Source organism: Sceloporus occidentalis, unplaced genomic scaffold (assembly GCF_023333645.1).
Source record: "Sceloporus occidentalis isolate IW3139 unplaced genomic scaffold, rSceOcc1.0.p SCAF_46, whole genome shotgun sequence".
Taxonomy (NCBI): Eukaryota; Metazoa; Chordata; class Lepidosauria; order Squamata; family Phrynosomatidae; genus Sceloporus; species Sceloporus occidentalis.
The window spans coordinates 3,339,644-3,354,103 of record NW_028317026.1 but is presented as its reverse complement, the minus strand read 5'-3'; the positions used below and the strand labels follow the sequence as shown (position 1 = coordinate 3,354,103).

The following is a 14,460-nucleotide window of genomic DNA, read 5'->3' as shown; positions in this document are numbered from 1 at the left end:
AACAAATTTATTTTACAAATATGCAAGTTTTGGGGAGGCGCACAGTTCTCACGTTGTTTGGTATTCATTATCAAAGGCCGTTTTCAACCCTTTTCAGAAACAAACTTACCAGGGTTTCCTAATTGCCACTGAGAGCTTCTGTATGTGGCTCATTTTATGTAGGGTTTTACAGCAGTCCTCTTCATTTAGTAAATAAGGTATGTAGACACACTAGATTTTCAGGTAACAAACGCACTGCAACATTTACTATGTTAACATAATTTACTTTACTGAGATGGTGGTAAATACTGTAAGCGGAACAGCCTCCCACGAGATAGATAGATCGAATTTTTCTATGAATATTATTATTATTATTTTATCTTTTATTTATATAGCGCCAACAATTTACGCAGCGCTTAATACAATACATATATTCAAGGGGTATGACAAGACGAGAATTGACAGACTAAGACAAACCGATACACTAGGCGGAGAGAGCCCTGCTCGCAAGCTTACAATCTTGAGATATGTTAAGAAATGTTGAAAAGTTCTTTGTTAGTCATGCTGAAAAGCTACTAAGTGTATATTGAGGAATCTCCTGGCAATAGCTAGTGAATCGTAACATTTAAACATGCTAGATACATTAATATTTGCTTTTATGTCTGATATTCACAAATGTCAAAACATGAAAATAAACTTTTCTTTCCAAATTCTTTGTCTGTCGGTATCTCTCCTGGAGCTATGACTTAACATTCATGTCCCCTTGGTGTCTTCCTGCTTGGCATACTAATGTTCAGCTCGCGGTCTTTCTCAAGCTTTCAGATAAATCCAAAATGTCTGTTTGTCTACAGTGGCATTTAGAGCTGCCAAGATTTCAGATTGTTCATTATTTTCACTCCTTCCCCTAGCGCATTACGTGTAAGGTAACATAAAGGAGCTTTTCATCGCCGCTCCGAGCTCCCCATTCTTACATTCACAGCAGCTTGACGCGATGCTGCAGAGTCCCTTTGTATTTGCTAAGCCGGTTTGTTTCAGATCACGGCCTCTCTAATGCCACTGTTGCCGGGATACATAGGGCACTAAAATGTCATGGTGTGTCATTCTCAATGTAAATCTATGGAGAGCCTAAGTAGTTTCTAGTTCGGTGCAGCTAGAGTTCAAGGCCTTATACCCACACTACTTTATAAGCTATGTTAGAAACAGAGGGTGCTATGTACAAAATGGTTTTCGTGCAAATTCTTATCACCATAGCAATCAATGAAATGTTTCTTCCCTTTTGATTATCTCATACATGACCCCTATAAAATCTGTCGGCAGATAAAAGCCATTTGGTCCATGTACTCGGTCCACAAGTCCCTATGTGTCGCAAGTCTTCATACCTTTAGTGGTCCTTAGACTCGACTTCTAGGTAGGATAGCCTTATCTCTGTTATGTTCCCAACATATGGCCAAATTTGGCCATAACAAGTGAATTCAATATTCAAGATGAACTTAACTCAATGAAATGTTTGCTCTGTTGAGTTGAGAGGTAGATATCACAGGAGGAGTGGTTGTCCGTAGCTGGAATGTGGACATTGTCTACGTTTTCATATTTCTTACTTGAGGTGTGCTTCAGAACCTTTTCTGCACATTCCTCTATAGCCTTCACAAGGCTTGGTTGCTCTGGGTAAGTAGGCTCATTGGTCAAGGCTGATGGTTTCTAGTAAATAGCCCATGGATCATTCAAAATATGGACCCCTGCATGTGAACATAGGCACCTCTGATTAGAGAAGCTTTATTATTCTCGCACTATATTGATCGGTGTAAACAATCTAGGGTGGAGTAGTGGTACAAATCAGATAATAACGTAAATCAGGACTGTCACCTGCACAGCTTTTTGCAAACTGTAACAAAATACATTTATTAACACTGCCTATAGAGATTGTACTATTTCGTCAGTCAGTCTAATCATTTTGTATTTATTTGATGTAAAATTAAGGGACAGTTTTACTTTATGGAGTAGGAAATGTGTGTGAAAAAGTGGCAATGTACTTCCACTGCTGTGCTTCTTCTCTCCAAACTTTACAAACAATTTAAGCAACACCAGCTGTCTCCAGAGAAGTATAGTATAATGATTATATATATATATATATTCTACGTAAATAGTAACATGCCAAATGATAATACACTTCAAACTAAAATAATTTTTGCAAAGGAATGTTCAAATTCTATTTTAAAACGGAAAATGTTCATGCATGAGATCCACTAATAGACACATAATCAATATGCTTCGTAGTAGTAAGGGATACTTTTATTGCATCTAAAGTAAGAATGTCCATGTCAGTACTGCCAAGATGGCTGCCCTCTGTAGCTACAAGTCTTCGGGTGTATATAACAATTTTGTGAATGATTACTGGGAAAGTCTAATGGGGATATATGCTCTCTTTAGCTTTCTGTAGATAATCTGTTCAGTATTAAATTATATCTATTTTTTTCAGCTCTTGTACCATTCTTGATCTTTAACAATGGAAATGACATTTTTAGCATTGACAGTGATGGGACTAATCTCAGAAAAGTAGTGGCCAAAACAGGATCTTCAGTACTGCTGGATTTTGATATCAAGGAACAAAGGCTTTATTGGCTTGATCGTAAAAGAGGTTTTATTGAAAGAATATATCTGAATGGCACTAAGCGTGAGGTAACATTGCACTTTTATTATTTTTTTATATTTTTCCTTTTCTTTTCATAACCTTATTAATAAGACCTGGATTCATGAATGCCTAAAAGGGAGATATGACCATCACATACTTATCACTTTTATTGGCATATGACAGAAAATCCCTCACAGAGACCTAAAAAGATTATAAGGCGTTGAGACGTTACAGAGTCCAGTCCCAGATAAAAATAATGATGGGCAGGGGTTGAGCGTAAGACATTAGTTTGAGCGTTAGCACTTGCCTTGCATCTACAATTAGATGTAGCTAAGTGCTATCTCTTTTCTTGCTTAGTTCTTCACTTATTTTGGACAGAAGCTGCTCCCCATTTTGTCTATATCGTGTCCACAAAAATCAGTAATAGACCACCTATCGTGTGCATTAGGGGATCCAGGTAGAAATATACTTGAATGTTTTTTCCCTATAACAATTATGTCCTGGAACTTGCTGCGACTATTTCCCCACTTCTTACAGTATCAGTTATTGATATGTCTGTCTTTCATAATACTTATAATTAGTTTCTCATTAATATACAGTTCCTAGTTACTGATATTGGTGGCTAAAATAGCATACCTGCAACACCTGATAATTAAACTGATTATACAACTAGTACCCAAGACAGGTCCAGGGACTTGAAATTAGTCAAGTGGGAACATATTAGGAAAAGCTCACGAAACTATTCTAAAGTATGTGAAAACACGGTATACACGATTTGGTTGTAAAATGGATCTGACTGTGTCCTTTTTTCCCAGAGATTGCGCGCTGTAGGGAAAGGGTCTGCGGGATTTGCAGTGGACTGGATTCATAATCTCATTTTTTGGTCAAACCTTCAGCGAGGAACTATTAAATGGATGAACATGATCAGAAAGAAATCAAGAATCCTTCTGCGAGGTTTATTTAATCCCACCTTCATTGCTGTTGATCCAGTGGAAGGGTATATTATATTTTGCATTAACTTTTATGTATATTTTCAATTACCTTGTTTTATCATTAACTGCAGGTTATTACTTTATTTTACAGACAACTAATATTGCTAGGAGGTCATAATACATAAAACTATTTCTTCGTATTGATGAATCCCTGTCTTTTCAGGGACATAATAAATATATATGAAGTATGAATAGCTACTAGGGTATTAATTAATGAAGTCTTAAGATGTGGCAAGTTGTGAGCAGGCAATTTAATGAATTTGCTTCACTCGCAATTTTTCCTGCAGGGTATTAGTTAACTATTACATATTTAACCTTGTCTATCTATCCTCTCATGCGCATAAAATATATCACATTCTTCAGAAGTGACCTCGGAGGTCCTTATGTAACATCATCTGCTTTCACGTTGGCCCAATACAAGGTGTCAGCTTTAATTAAAGACATTTAATATATATATTATATATTTATATTTATTTATATATATATATATATATATATATATATATATATATATATATAATACAGATATAGACATAGATACATTTTGTTGTAAAATAGCAAGTCACTATAAATTATGACTGAACGGACTGTGTTTGAAATAAACCTGACCCCTACTGGTCATTCTGAATATTGGAGAACATGTGTATCATGGTTAAATATTTGACAATCGATGTATCAAGTAGTGAAAAAAGTTAATGAGTTGATATAAAACCCGGACTGGCCATCTGGCACACCGGGCAAAAGTGGCTGGATATGCTTGGCCACCTTCTTTGTATTAAGATGGATATATAGCCATTGGCCATACTTACATCAGCTTACCTTAAAGTGTCAGTACAGTAATGGGTGAACACTCTAGACTCCTTGGTTACCACTGTCCAAGGTTCCAAGCAATATGTTGAATCACTCCTTAAAAGGTAAAACTATATTTTCTTGTTTTCAGATGTTTGTTCTGGTGTTCTGAGGACCCTCAGGGTCTGGCTACCATACAGAAAGCAAATCTGAGTGGAAATAATGTGACATCTGTTATTGAAATGGCGGGTGAAATAAAGAGCCTGACACTGGATCTAACGGACAAGAAGATCTACTGGATCATATTTAAAAGGGAAACTGGGGATTTAAACATTTGGTCTTGTACTTACAATGGTGAATCGACAACTACAGTAAAGTATTTAGGACAGTAAGTCTGGTCATATTTCTAAATCAAAATATGTCTCATTGAATGGATGTGAAAGAAGGCAACATAATGGGTGCACATCATCCATGAGGGTCCATTACTGAGTCAGAGGTCTTGTATTTCTCTCAAGTGTCCTTGTTTAGCAGAGACAGTCCTTCTTCGAGAATCCCGAATCCCTCCACCCCTCTTTCCTCCATGGAAGTCCCACTTTTGTAGGTGCTCAGAATGTTTGTTGTGTGAATGTTTATCGTAATGTGAGTGTATCGTATCGCTAGATGTTTTTCACTCTCTCTGTTGCAAAGTTTGAATAGTGGTCTTATCACCATAGAATTTCATTCATTGGTATGGTTATGGGACCACTTTTGGGGCCACTTTTCAATCATTGTGCCAGAGTCAAATTTTTTAAATGTAATTATTCATTTTCACTATAACCACAGTGAGGTATATTCACTAAGCTCCAAGTGAAGTTATTAATAACAATATAAACTATGGAAGGAAAACAGCCTGTCCTGAACCTCCTCCTCAACCCCACCCTGTGCCCAGTGAGACAAGAAGGTTAAAGTTTACAAAAAAAAATTGGGACTTCTATGCCTTCAGCCCCCCTGACCATTGGAGTGAGAAGGTGGTGGTTAAAGTACTTAAAAGACATGGACCCCTCTATCCTTACTCTGAGGGATGGTCAATAAAGTGACATATTTACCTTCGGCAATGCCCTAGGCCTAACCCAGGGCAGCAACCCCTGCCACCCTCTCCGTGCCCCTGTCCTTACTACTATTGGGATATGACTGGCCCCGAGGCTCCCTATTATGCCAAAGAGGGGCTACCGCCCCCCTGGACCTGTCACCCTAGGCATAGTTGGCCTAGGTCAGAATACGTCACTGGGGGTCTTATTTTTATTCTTACGTGAGTAGTTATTTATTGACTATATATAAATATATGATGTGGGGATGTTCATTTTTTTTAAGTTTCAGGTGTGGGCCCGAAAATCAAGTTTTTTTTTTTTTTATGTTAGCATGCAAGAACATGCTATCTCGGTTTAGTCTGGTCAATCAAGTTATCTCAACTGACCACTCAGCTTCTTAGTGAATAAACCCAATCAGTTATGCTAGCTGCTTCTAATAATAGGCTACATACAGATAATTGCAGAAAATAGTAATTTGTGTCAAGGATAAAATACAAAAAACTTCAGGATAAAGATTTGTAAGAGATGCTAGCTTTCACCTGTAATGTGTAAACTCCCAAAATGTGGCCAGTTTATGATATGTTACCACAGTCTGGAAAATGCTTAATTATTAATGATGTTGTCATACATGACTCCTTGGGAAGTTGGGAAGTATTTTTCACCATAGTTTTCTGGATAGCCACGTGTGAACAGAACTTTATATACTGTATAATGTGTATTTAATATATGCAAATAATCCAAACACTTTGAATATTTTGTAAATATTTCCCTTTCCGTTTCTTAGTTCTTCAAGACAAAGCATTTTTGGGCTTTCACTTTTCTCTGATCATGTCTACTATTCAGAGTGGAAATCTGGTTCCATCCGAAGAATTGAGAAACATACGGGAAAGGACACTGTTACCATCATTTTACAACCGTTTCCATCCGTTTTAGAAATTGGGCATATAAAAGTGGTGCCAGCACTACAATATTCATCTACTTCTGATACCTCTGATAGTTTTGGTGAGTCAACAATTTGGATATAAAAACAGTTCAATGTAGTCATGTCATGTCATAATAATAACTGTCAATCACTTTTAATTGCCAAATTGTGATGTAAGGGTGAGAAACATATTGTGCTTCAAAGTGCTAGACAAAAAGGTAAAGCAATGCACCGATGGAAGTTCATGTAGAAACCTCATGTTTTCACCTGCTTTTTCATTAACCCCTACAAAGACAAATGTGAAAGATTTGAAGGACCATTGATGTCATGATGGATGCAATGTGTGATACATTGCATCCATCATGACATCAATGGTCCTTCAAATCATGGCACAAACATCTGCTATATTGCTACACATCCCTCCACACTACACAGCACAACAAAACTCATCAATAAAGTGTCTATAAGATTTAAATATTTTATATGCACATATACATCACCTGCATATATAATAAGATTAGGCAGAGCAGTATTTAACTTTCATAGGGCTGGGAGAATCTTCAGGCCCTTGGCAGCTGTCTCTTTTGCCCTGTGGTAAAAAGGTTCCTCTTTTTTTTATTAGCTATAAGTAGTCCTTGCCGTGTGGTCAAGGAGTAAGATTGCAGGTTCTTTTGCAAGACACGCTCACCGATGCTACTGGAGTGCATACAACCCACTCACAGGTTCTACTGCAACGCGCACTCACAAGTTCTATACTGCAACACGCACTCACAGGTTCTATACTGCAACGTGCACTCACAGGTTCTATACTGCTATGTACGCTCACTGGTTGCAGAAGCATTCACAGCTATGTGTATGCTATAGTTATTTTGCAAAGCACAATGCATAGGTAAAATTCTAAAACTTTCTTACTGGAAGTCAACCTTGCTTTTTTGGACATTTAGACTAATCACGCTCTAGAGGCAATAAACAGACTGGAACAGATGAAGCCAATCAAAAACTATGTGATAACTAGACTTGTGCATTCGTCTTTGGGCGAACATGGAAACGAACACGAAGAGTGCGTTTTCGTGTTCGTTCCGAAGACACGCCGAAGAGAAGACGGCGGCGGTAAAACGTAGGCGAAGACGAAGACACACACCACGAAGATCTTCGGGATTGTCTTCGTCTTCGTCTACCATTCTCCCCCCCTCTTCTAACTTACCTTGTCTTCGCGGCTTCGAGGCAGTTCCCGGAAGTGGAAATCCGCAGGTTCGTCGTCAGGGGTTACAGGGCAGTGCGAATGAGCTTATTGGTCGCCTACAGGGACCTGCAGGTGACCAATAGGCTCACTCGCACGGTCTTTGTAACCCCTGACAGCGAACCTATGTATTTCCGCTCCCGTTAACCCCTTCGATGCTGCGTTATCTAACACAGCATCGAAGGGGTTAACGGGAGCGGAAATCCATAGGTTAAAGGGCCGTGCAAGCGACCAATAGGCTCACTTGCACGGCCCCTTAACCCTTTAAAAAACAAAGTTAACCCCTAACTAATTGAACAGGGAGGGAGACCAGTGGGATCTGATGGGTAAGTTGCAGCACTGAGGTTTTAAAACCCCAATGCTGCAACTTACCCTGCCGATGCCACTGATCTCCCTCCCTGTTCAATTAGTTAAATGTCCGTACGAGCGACTTTATTGTTCGCTCGTACGGACATTTAATTAATTAAACAGGGAGGGAGACCAGTGGGATGTGCCGGGTAAGTTGCAGCATTGGGGTTTTAAAACCCCAATTCTGCAACTTACCCGGCACATCCCACTGGTCTCCCTCCCTGTTCAATTAGTTAAAGACCAGTGGCATCTGCAGGGCAAGTTGCAGCATTGGGGTTTTAAAACCTCAATGCTGCAACTTACCCTGCCGATGCCACTGGTCTCCCTCCCTGTTCCATTAGTTACATGTCCGTACGAGCGACTTTATTGTTCTCTCGTACGGACATTTAATTAATTGAACAGGGAGGGAGACCAGTGGGATGTGCCGGGTAAGTTGCAGCATTGGGGTTTTAAAAGTCTGCACGAGCGACCAACAGAGTGGCTCGTGCAGACTTTTAAAACCCCAATGCTGCAACTTACCCGGCACATCCCACTGGTCTCCCTGTTCTATCAGTTAAATGTCCGTACGAACGACTTTATTGGCCGCTCGTACGGACATTTAACTGATAGAACAGGGAGACCAGTGGGATGTGCCGGGTAAGTTACAGCACCAGGAGGCTAAAAGTCTGTACGAGCGACCAACAGAGTCACTCGTACAGACTTTTAAAATCCCAATGCTGCAACTTACCCGGCAGATCCCACTGGTCTTCCTGTTCTATCAGTTAATAAATGATAGAACAGGGAGACCAGCGGGATCTGCCGGACAATTACGGCACCAGGAGTTTAACAGTCTGTACGAGCGACCCTATTGGTCGCCAGCAGGGGGCTCGTCTGCCATCAACCAATGGCAGACGAGTCCCCTGCTGACGACCAATAGAGTTGCTCATACGGACATTTAAACTCCTGGCGCCAGAGCGGCTTTAACCCCGTTTTAACCCCTTAACCGGGGAAAACGAAGAAAACCCGAACACGAAGAATGTCCGCGAATATTCGCCCGAAGAGAAGACAGGACCAGGCGAATATTCGCGGAATACGAAGGTTTTTTTTTTTTGCCGAAGACGAGCACGAAGACGAACACGAAGAGCCCCCTGGTGCCCAAGTCTAGTGATAACCAACTATAGTGAACTCCATGCTACAGGTTAATACAATAAGGGAACTAAAGCATACATGGGTTAGGAATATGGCTATCCTGACTAAGGCTTGACCAAAGACTGGATAAGATATGAGGTTTGAACTCTCTGGCATAATACACTGTATTTAATGGGTTTGCTATCCATGAATAACATGCTCTCAATATCTTCATTCGGTTTTATAAAATAATGTGTTTTATGGTTTCAGTGTCTAGGTCTTGCAGTTTGGCAAATAATGCTTGCTCAGCAGTTTGTGTGAAGGTTGCTGGCCGACAGCAGTGCAAGTGTGCGGAAGGCTTTGCACTCTCCGTAGATGGGAAACACTGTGAAGGTATTAAGATCCAAACCAGGCACCTCCTGTTCAGCTAGTCATGGACAAAGCTTTTATTTCATGATCCTGCGTAATCACCAAGCAAAACATATACAACAGCAACACGAGCTTGCACCTAAATCAAAACTATAAAGATTATTAAGGTGAAGACGTTCAATGGAAGCAAGATGGTATTTGCTGGAAGAAATAATACACTGGTTGAAAGTGTATTAACTACACTAGATAAAAAAAGGCATCATTGAGTTAATTTTGTTTTCATCAATATGTGTTATAAGTAAATATTTACAGTTTACAGAGTGAGTTACATTTTATAGAAAAAAAAAATCCTGAGAGGCACTGCTATTTTTACATAATGGGGAATGCTAATGTGATGGAGTCTCCATGATATCTGTGATTATATGATTATAATTGTTCTCCTTCTCTAGATACTAATGAATGTGCCATGTGGAGCCATGGGTGCACGCTCGGCTGTGAAAATATCCCAGGGTCTTATTATTGTACCTGTCCTAGAGGGTTTATCCTACTTTCTGACAGCAAAACGTGCCACTGTAAGTATTGAAAAACAATAGTTAATATTTAAAGATTTTAGTGTTCTGCTTACATTACAAAATATACTGAAACAACAGTTTACAATCATTTTTTTTACCTGTTGAAGGCCACTAATAGACATGTGCAACTAGTATACATGTGCAAATGGGCTCTGTTCGTTTTGGCCCATTCGCACATGCCCATTTTGTTTCAGACAAAAATCAGGGGCCATTTTAAATTCAGGAATGAAATTTGTTGTCCGACGCCCACATAAAATAAAAATGGTGCTTCCAGTGACATCCTCTCCCCCAATCCTCCAATTGGATGAGAGGATGTCACCGGAAGTGTCGCCATTTTGACAGAAGTTCACACAAGGTTATCATATTGCAAAATGGTGGAGCTTCCGGTAACACCATTTTGGTGGAAGCTTACACGAGGTTATTGTATCGCACAATGGCAGAGCTTCCAGTGACGTCCCCTGCCCCCGATCCTCCAATCAGCGCATTTAGTAGCACAAAATTGCGGCAGTTTCAGCGATGTCCTCTCCCCTGATCCTCCAATCGTGCTAGAGGACGTCACTGGAAGCTCCACCATTTTGGCGGAAGTTTACACAAGTTATCCTAGGGTAAAATGATGAAGCTTACGTTGACGTCCAATTGGTTTTACCTGGGAAGTTATGTCTGCGGAGATGCATACGAAGAAAGAAGCGAGAAGAATGAAGAGAGAAAAGAGAAGAACAAGAAGATGTCAGACACAGAAGCAAAGCTGCAAGACACTGAAGCGAAAGTAATCTGCAGAGAAGATGAAAATTCATAGCCTGTTGCTTCGTTTTCATCCATTTCATGGGGATCTGGCCTTAAAGATTCACACAAATTGACGAAATTTGCAAATTTCATTAAAATCGGAATCTGAATGCAGAAGTCTAGCCATTATGTCTCCTTAAACCTTGCTTTGCTTATACAGTGTGTGCTAGTTTTATGTGCTTCATGTACTGGGTCATATGAGATAAATTTATATTTTTCTCTTTCCTCTTGTAACTTTTTCTGATGTGTATCTGCCTGCTATTATTTCTAAATATTTTAGCTACTCTTCATAGGGTGAATGATACTGATGCACCATCCTCACCATGTCTTGATGACTCACATTGGGGGCAAGGAGGCAAATTACTTCTGGGTTGTCCTAATTGGGAGATTTTGTTCATTTACCAGATTTTTTTTGGGGGGGAGTCTTTGTTGAATTCTGACCATTCTAACACCATCACTTCTGCAACCTTCCTTCCCAGACATGAAGATATACATCTCAAGGTCTAGCTGAATCTATTATAGGAATCCAAAATAATAGGAGTCAATTGTGATTTTAAAGTATTGTTAGTAATAATTCAATTTTTCCCAAAATGGGTTTATATACTTTAATCTGATAATTTGCACATAACATTCTGGGAATCCAGTTCCTAATATGCATTACTACAGGATGACCCCAAGTACCAGTTACTATGTTGTAAATTATAACAGACCTTTTCAAAAAGCACTTTGATCTGTAGATGTTTATCCCAATTTAGGATACTGTGCCATTGTTAAAATATCCCCTCATATCCCTAAGGCTTAAATATTTTTAAGTAAGTTGGAGTTTCTTGTTTTTGGTGAAACACCCCATTATGAATCATTCAGCGGACATGCTTGCGTTCATAATTAAGCTTTTTGTTTTAAATAGCCGTAAGTATACAGCTGCACTCCCCCAATAACTGTAGTTTTTATTACTTAACAAATTAGTTCAAAGCTGTAGAGTCATTATGATTGTCTTTTACTGGGCGGTTATATTAATTGCCGTTTGTTTAAATTTACAGGAACATTTTAAAGTTGTCAATCAGAATGTTAATGGGTAGTTGCAGTAGACATAGCAAATGAAGGTATTTCCAAGAAAAAAAGATTTGCCTTTCATTTTTATTAAACGTCTGTTACGTGAAAATGAATTAGTAACAGTAGCATCAGATATATGATGATGCCACATGTAAAATGAGAAGCTCACAAAAGCAGCCAGTCTTCCACAAAGAGATGGATGTGTTGAAAGGTTCATCCTGTTAATAAATTAGAAACTGCCTCGTATAATTACAAAGACAAAACAATAACAACAATAAAACCTAAAGTGTATACATCAGCAACAGAAAAAAACTCACTGCCATTCCAAGCCATGTCTACTATACCACTAACATTATCTAATGAATTGTTATAAAGTAACTGCTTCATGTACAAAAGGGAAAAAAGACCAGGGAAGGTACGAGTATTTTTGTTTGGAACTAAAACACCAAAAACCTTAGGCATCCGAATGAAATCACTTAGAAGTGTCTAGTTGTGTTTAATGAATTACTGAATTACTGTCATCTTTGGCTCCTAGTTATCGTTTCTGGGCAAGCTGGTTTCCAGCATTAGTGAGCTGCTTTCATTCTAAAGTTTGGTCTGCTACATGTCAGAGTTGGGGTACGTTAGATGATGGAGCCATAGTCCAAATGCTTCTTGTGCTGAATCATTAACCAACCTCTTGCTGCATAACTAAACAAATACCTTTTTTTGGTGTTCCTACATTATTTACCAAGTAAATATTTTTAATTGCCCGTGATATCTTAAGAGTAATAAGTGGTAACCTCTCAGGATTTTAGGTTAGTCTAGACCAGCTGTTCTCAATCTGTGGGTCGCGACCCCTTTGTGAAAGGGTTGCCTAAGACCACCGGAAAACACATATTTCACAATATTAGGAAGGTTGAGAACCACTGGTCTAGACTATGTCCAGAGTCATGTACTCTATGGATACCATCTTCATAATCTATTAGGCAGGTTAAAGACTAGAAGCTTTCAGGTAGTACTCTTGTTGCTAGTAAATACAGTGGTGACCTCCTCATAAAAAAGACATGAAATGGGTGTAGATGGTGGTTCACGATATACCATGTCACATGTGGCCATATACATACTGCTACCTGCTACCACCTGGTCATAATGTCTTTAGCAATACCCTTTTTGAATTAGGCATCATGATTATGGGAACCGGGGGACCCCCCCCCAAAAAAACCCCCAAGGATACTCATTACATTAAATTTGTGCTTAAGCAGCTTAATTCTGCTAATGTTTCATAGGTATGTTATTAATTATTTTACCAGTAAAAAAGATCTTAACAGAACAATATTCTAACTCAAATTAAAAAACATGTCAGAAGTGAGATTAATACGAGACACTGAAAGTTCCTTGCTAACATATGCATTTTTAGAAAGATGCGGCGGCTTCTAAGAAGTTTTGTTTTTATTCATATAGATTACAATCCTTGCATGAATCCTAGTGACTGTAGCCATGGATGCATAGAAACATCTGGAGGGCCCATGTGCTACTGCCCAGAAGGGTCGGTGCTCGCAGATGATGGAAAAACATGTACAGGTATATGGAAATCAGCTACAACAGCTTCAACAATGATTTTTATATCTGGAATATCTGGGCTCCTAGCACCTCTTAATAATATCACTCATATAACACTAACAAATCATGTGGTTCTATATACAATGCTGCCCTTTATGGTTTAATGCCCAGGTAGCATGCGGCCGGGCATATCCAGTCACAGCTGCACACTCCTGCGTGTCCAATTTGCCCTGGAATAGCAGATTAGGTGAGTAGGGAACACTGTCAGACAGTGGCACACCTGGCATTTGCCCAGTGTGCCAGATGCCCAGTCTAGGCCTGTAGGTGATGCAGTTGTCAATTAATCTTTTCATCCAAAGTACTAGTGGAAACCAAGAAATGGGTGTTGGATGCTTATTCTAGACGCTTTAGCTTGTGCCACCCGTGGTTCATCATGATTACAACGTGAATTATGCCAAAGTTTAGCAGACAAGAATTTAATTTGTTAATGAATTCTCCTACATATATCTGCTAGAGTCTTAAGGAAAGGGGAAAACTTTAACAAACTGTAAGGGGGTAAATGGTAATTCCTTAGTACCAGTATTTGTACACTAAATGACTGATTCTTTTTCAGGCTGTTCTTCACCAGATAATGGTGGCTGCAGTCAGATTTGTGTCACATTGAGACCTGGCCTATGGGAATGTGACTGCTATCCTGGGTACAAGCTGCAGCCGGATAAGAAGCGCTGTCTGGCGTTAGGTCAGTAACTTATTCTTAGGCTTCAACAGGGATGTTCGGATATTGTAGAGCTATAACTTCCATGATTGCTGGAAATTGCTGGAGACCAAAAGATGGAGACCTACCTATTAGTTACAATTGGTCAGTAGATACAGTGACATTACACAATATAAGGACCCCCTGCAAGCTTTGTTGAGCTCCCTCCCTATGTATTTACTTTGTTTCTAAGCTTTGGTACGTCATTGGGCACAGCTAGCAAACAGCAAATACATGAAACATACCATTTTTGCACAATAATAACAAATTGTTTGCACATGCTTTGTAACAAATATTTAGACAGGTCAATGGCT

At 39.3% G+C, this 14,460-nt stretch overlaps 1 protein-coding gene across 1 annotated transcript in view; it reads left to right on the top strand.

Moving 5' to 3' along the window:
• LOC149289335 (pro-epidermal growth factor-like) overlaps window positions 1-14,460 on the top strand; it is a 41,177-nt gene that overhangs the window by 3,001 nt on the left and 23,716 nt on the right. The window contains exons 2-9 of the mRNA XM_089490727.1: window positions 2,456-2,655; window positions 3,424-3,605; window positions 4,541-4,777; window positions 6,241-6,462; window positions 9,351-9,466; window positions 9,892-10,014; window positions 13,294-13,413; window positions 14,006-14,126. Coding sequence (XP_089346853.1) covers window positions 2,456-2,655; window positions 3,424-3,605; window positions 4,541-4,777; window positions 6,241-6,462; window positions 9,351-9,466; window positions 9,892-10,014; window positions 13,294-13,413; window positions 14,006-14,126 — 1,321 coding nt within the window. The remainder of the gene's footprint in view (window positions 1-2,455; window positions 2,656-3,423; window positions 3,606-4,540; window positions 4,778-6,240; window positions 6,463-9,350; window positions 9,467-9,891; window positions 10,015-13,293; window positions 13,414-14,005; window positions 14,127-14,460) is intronic.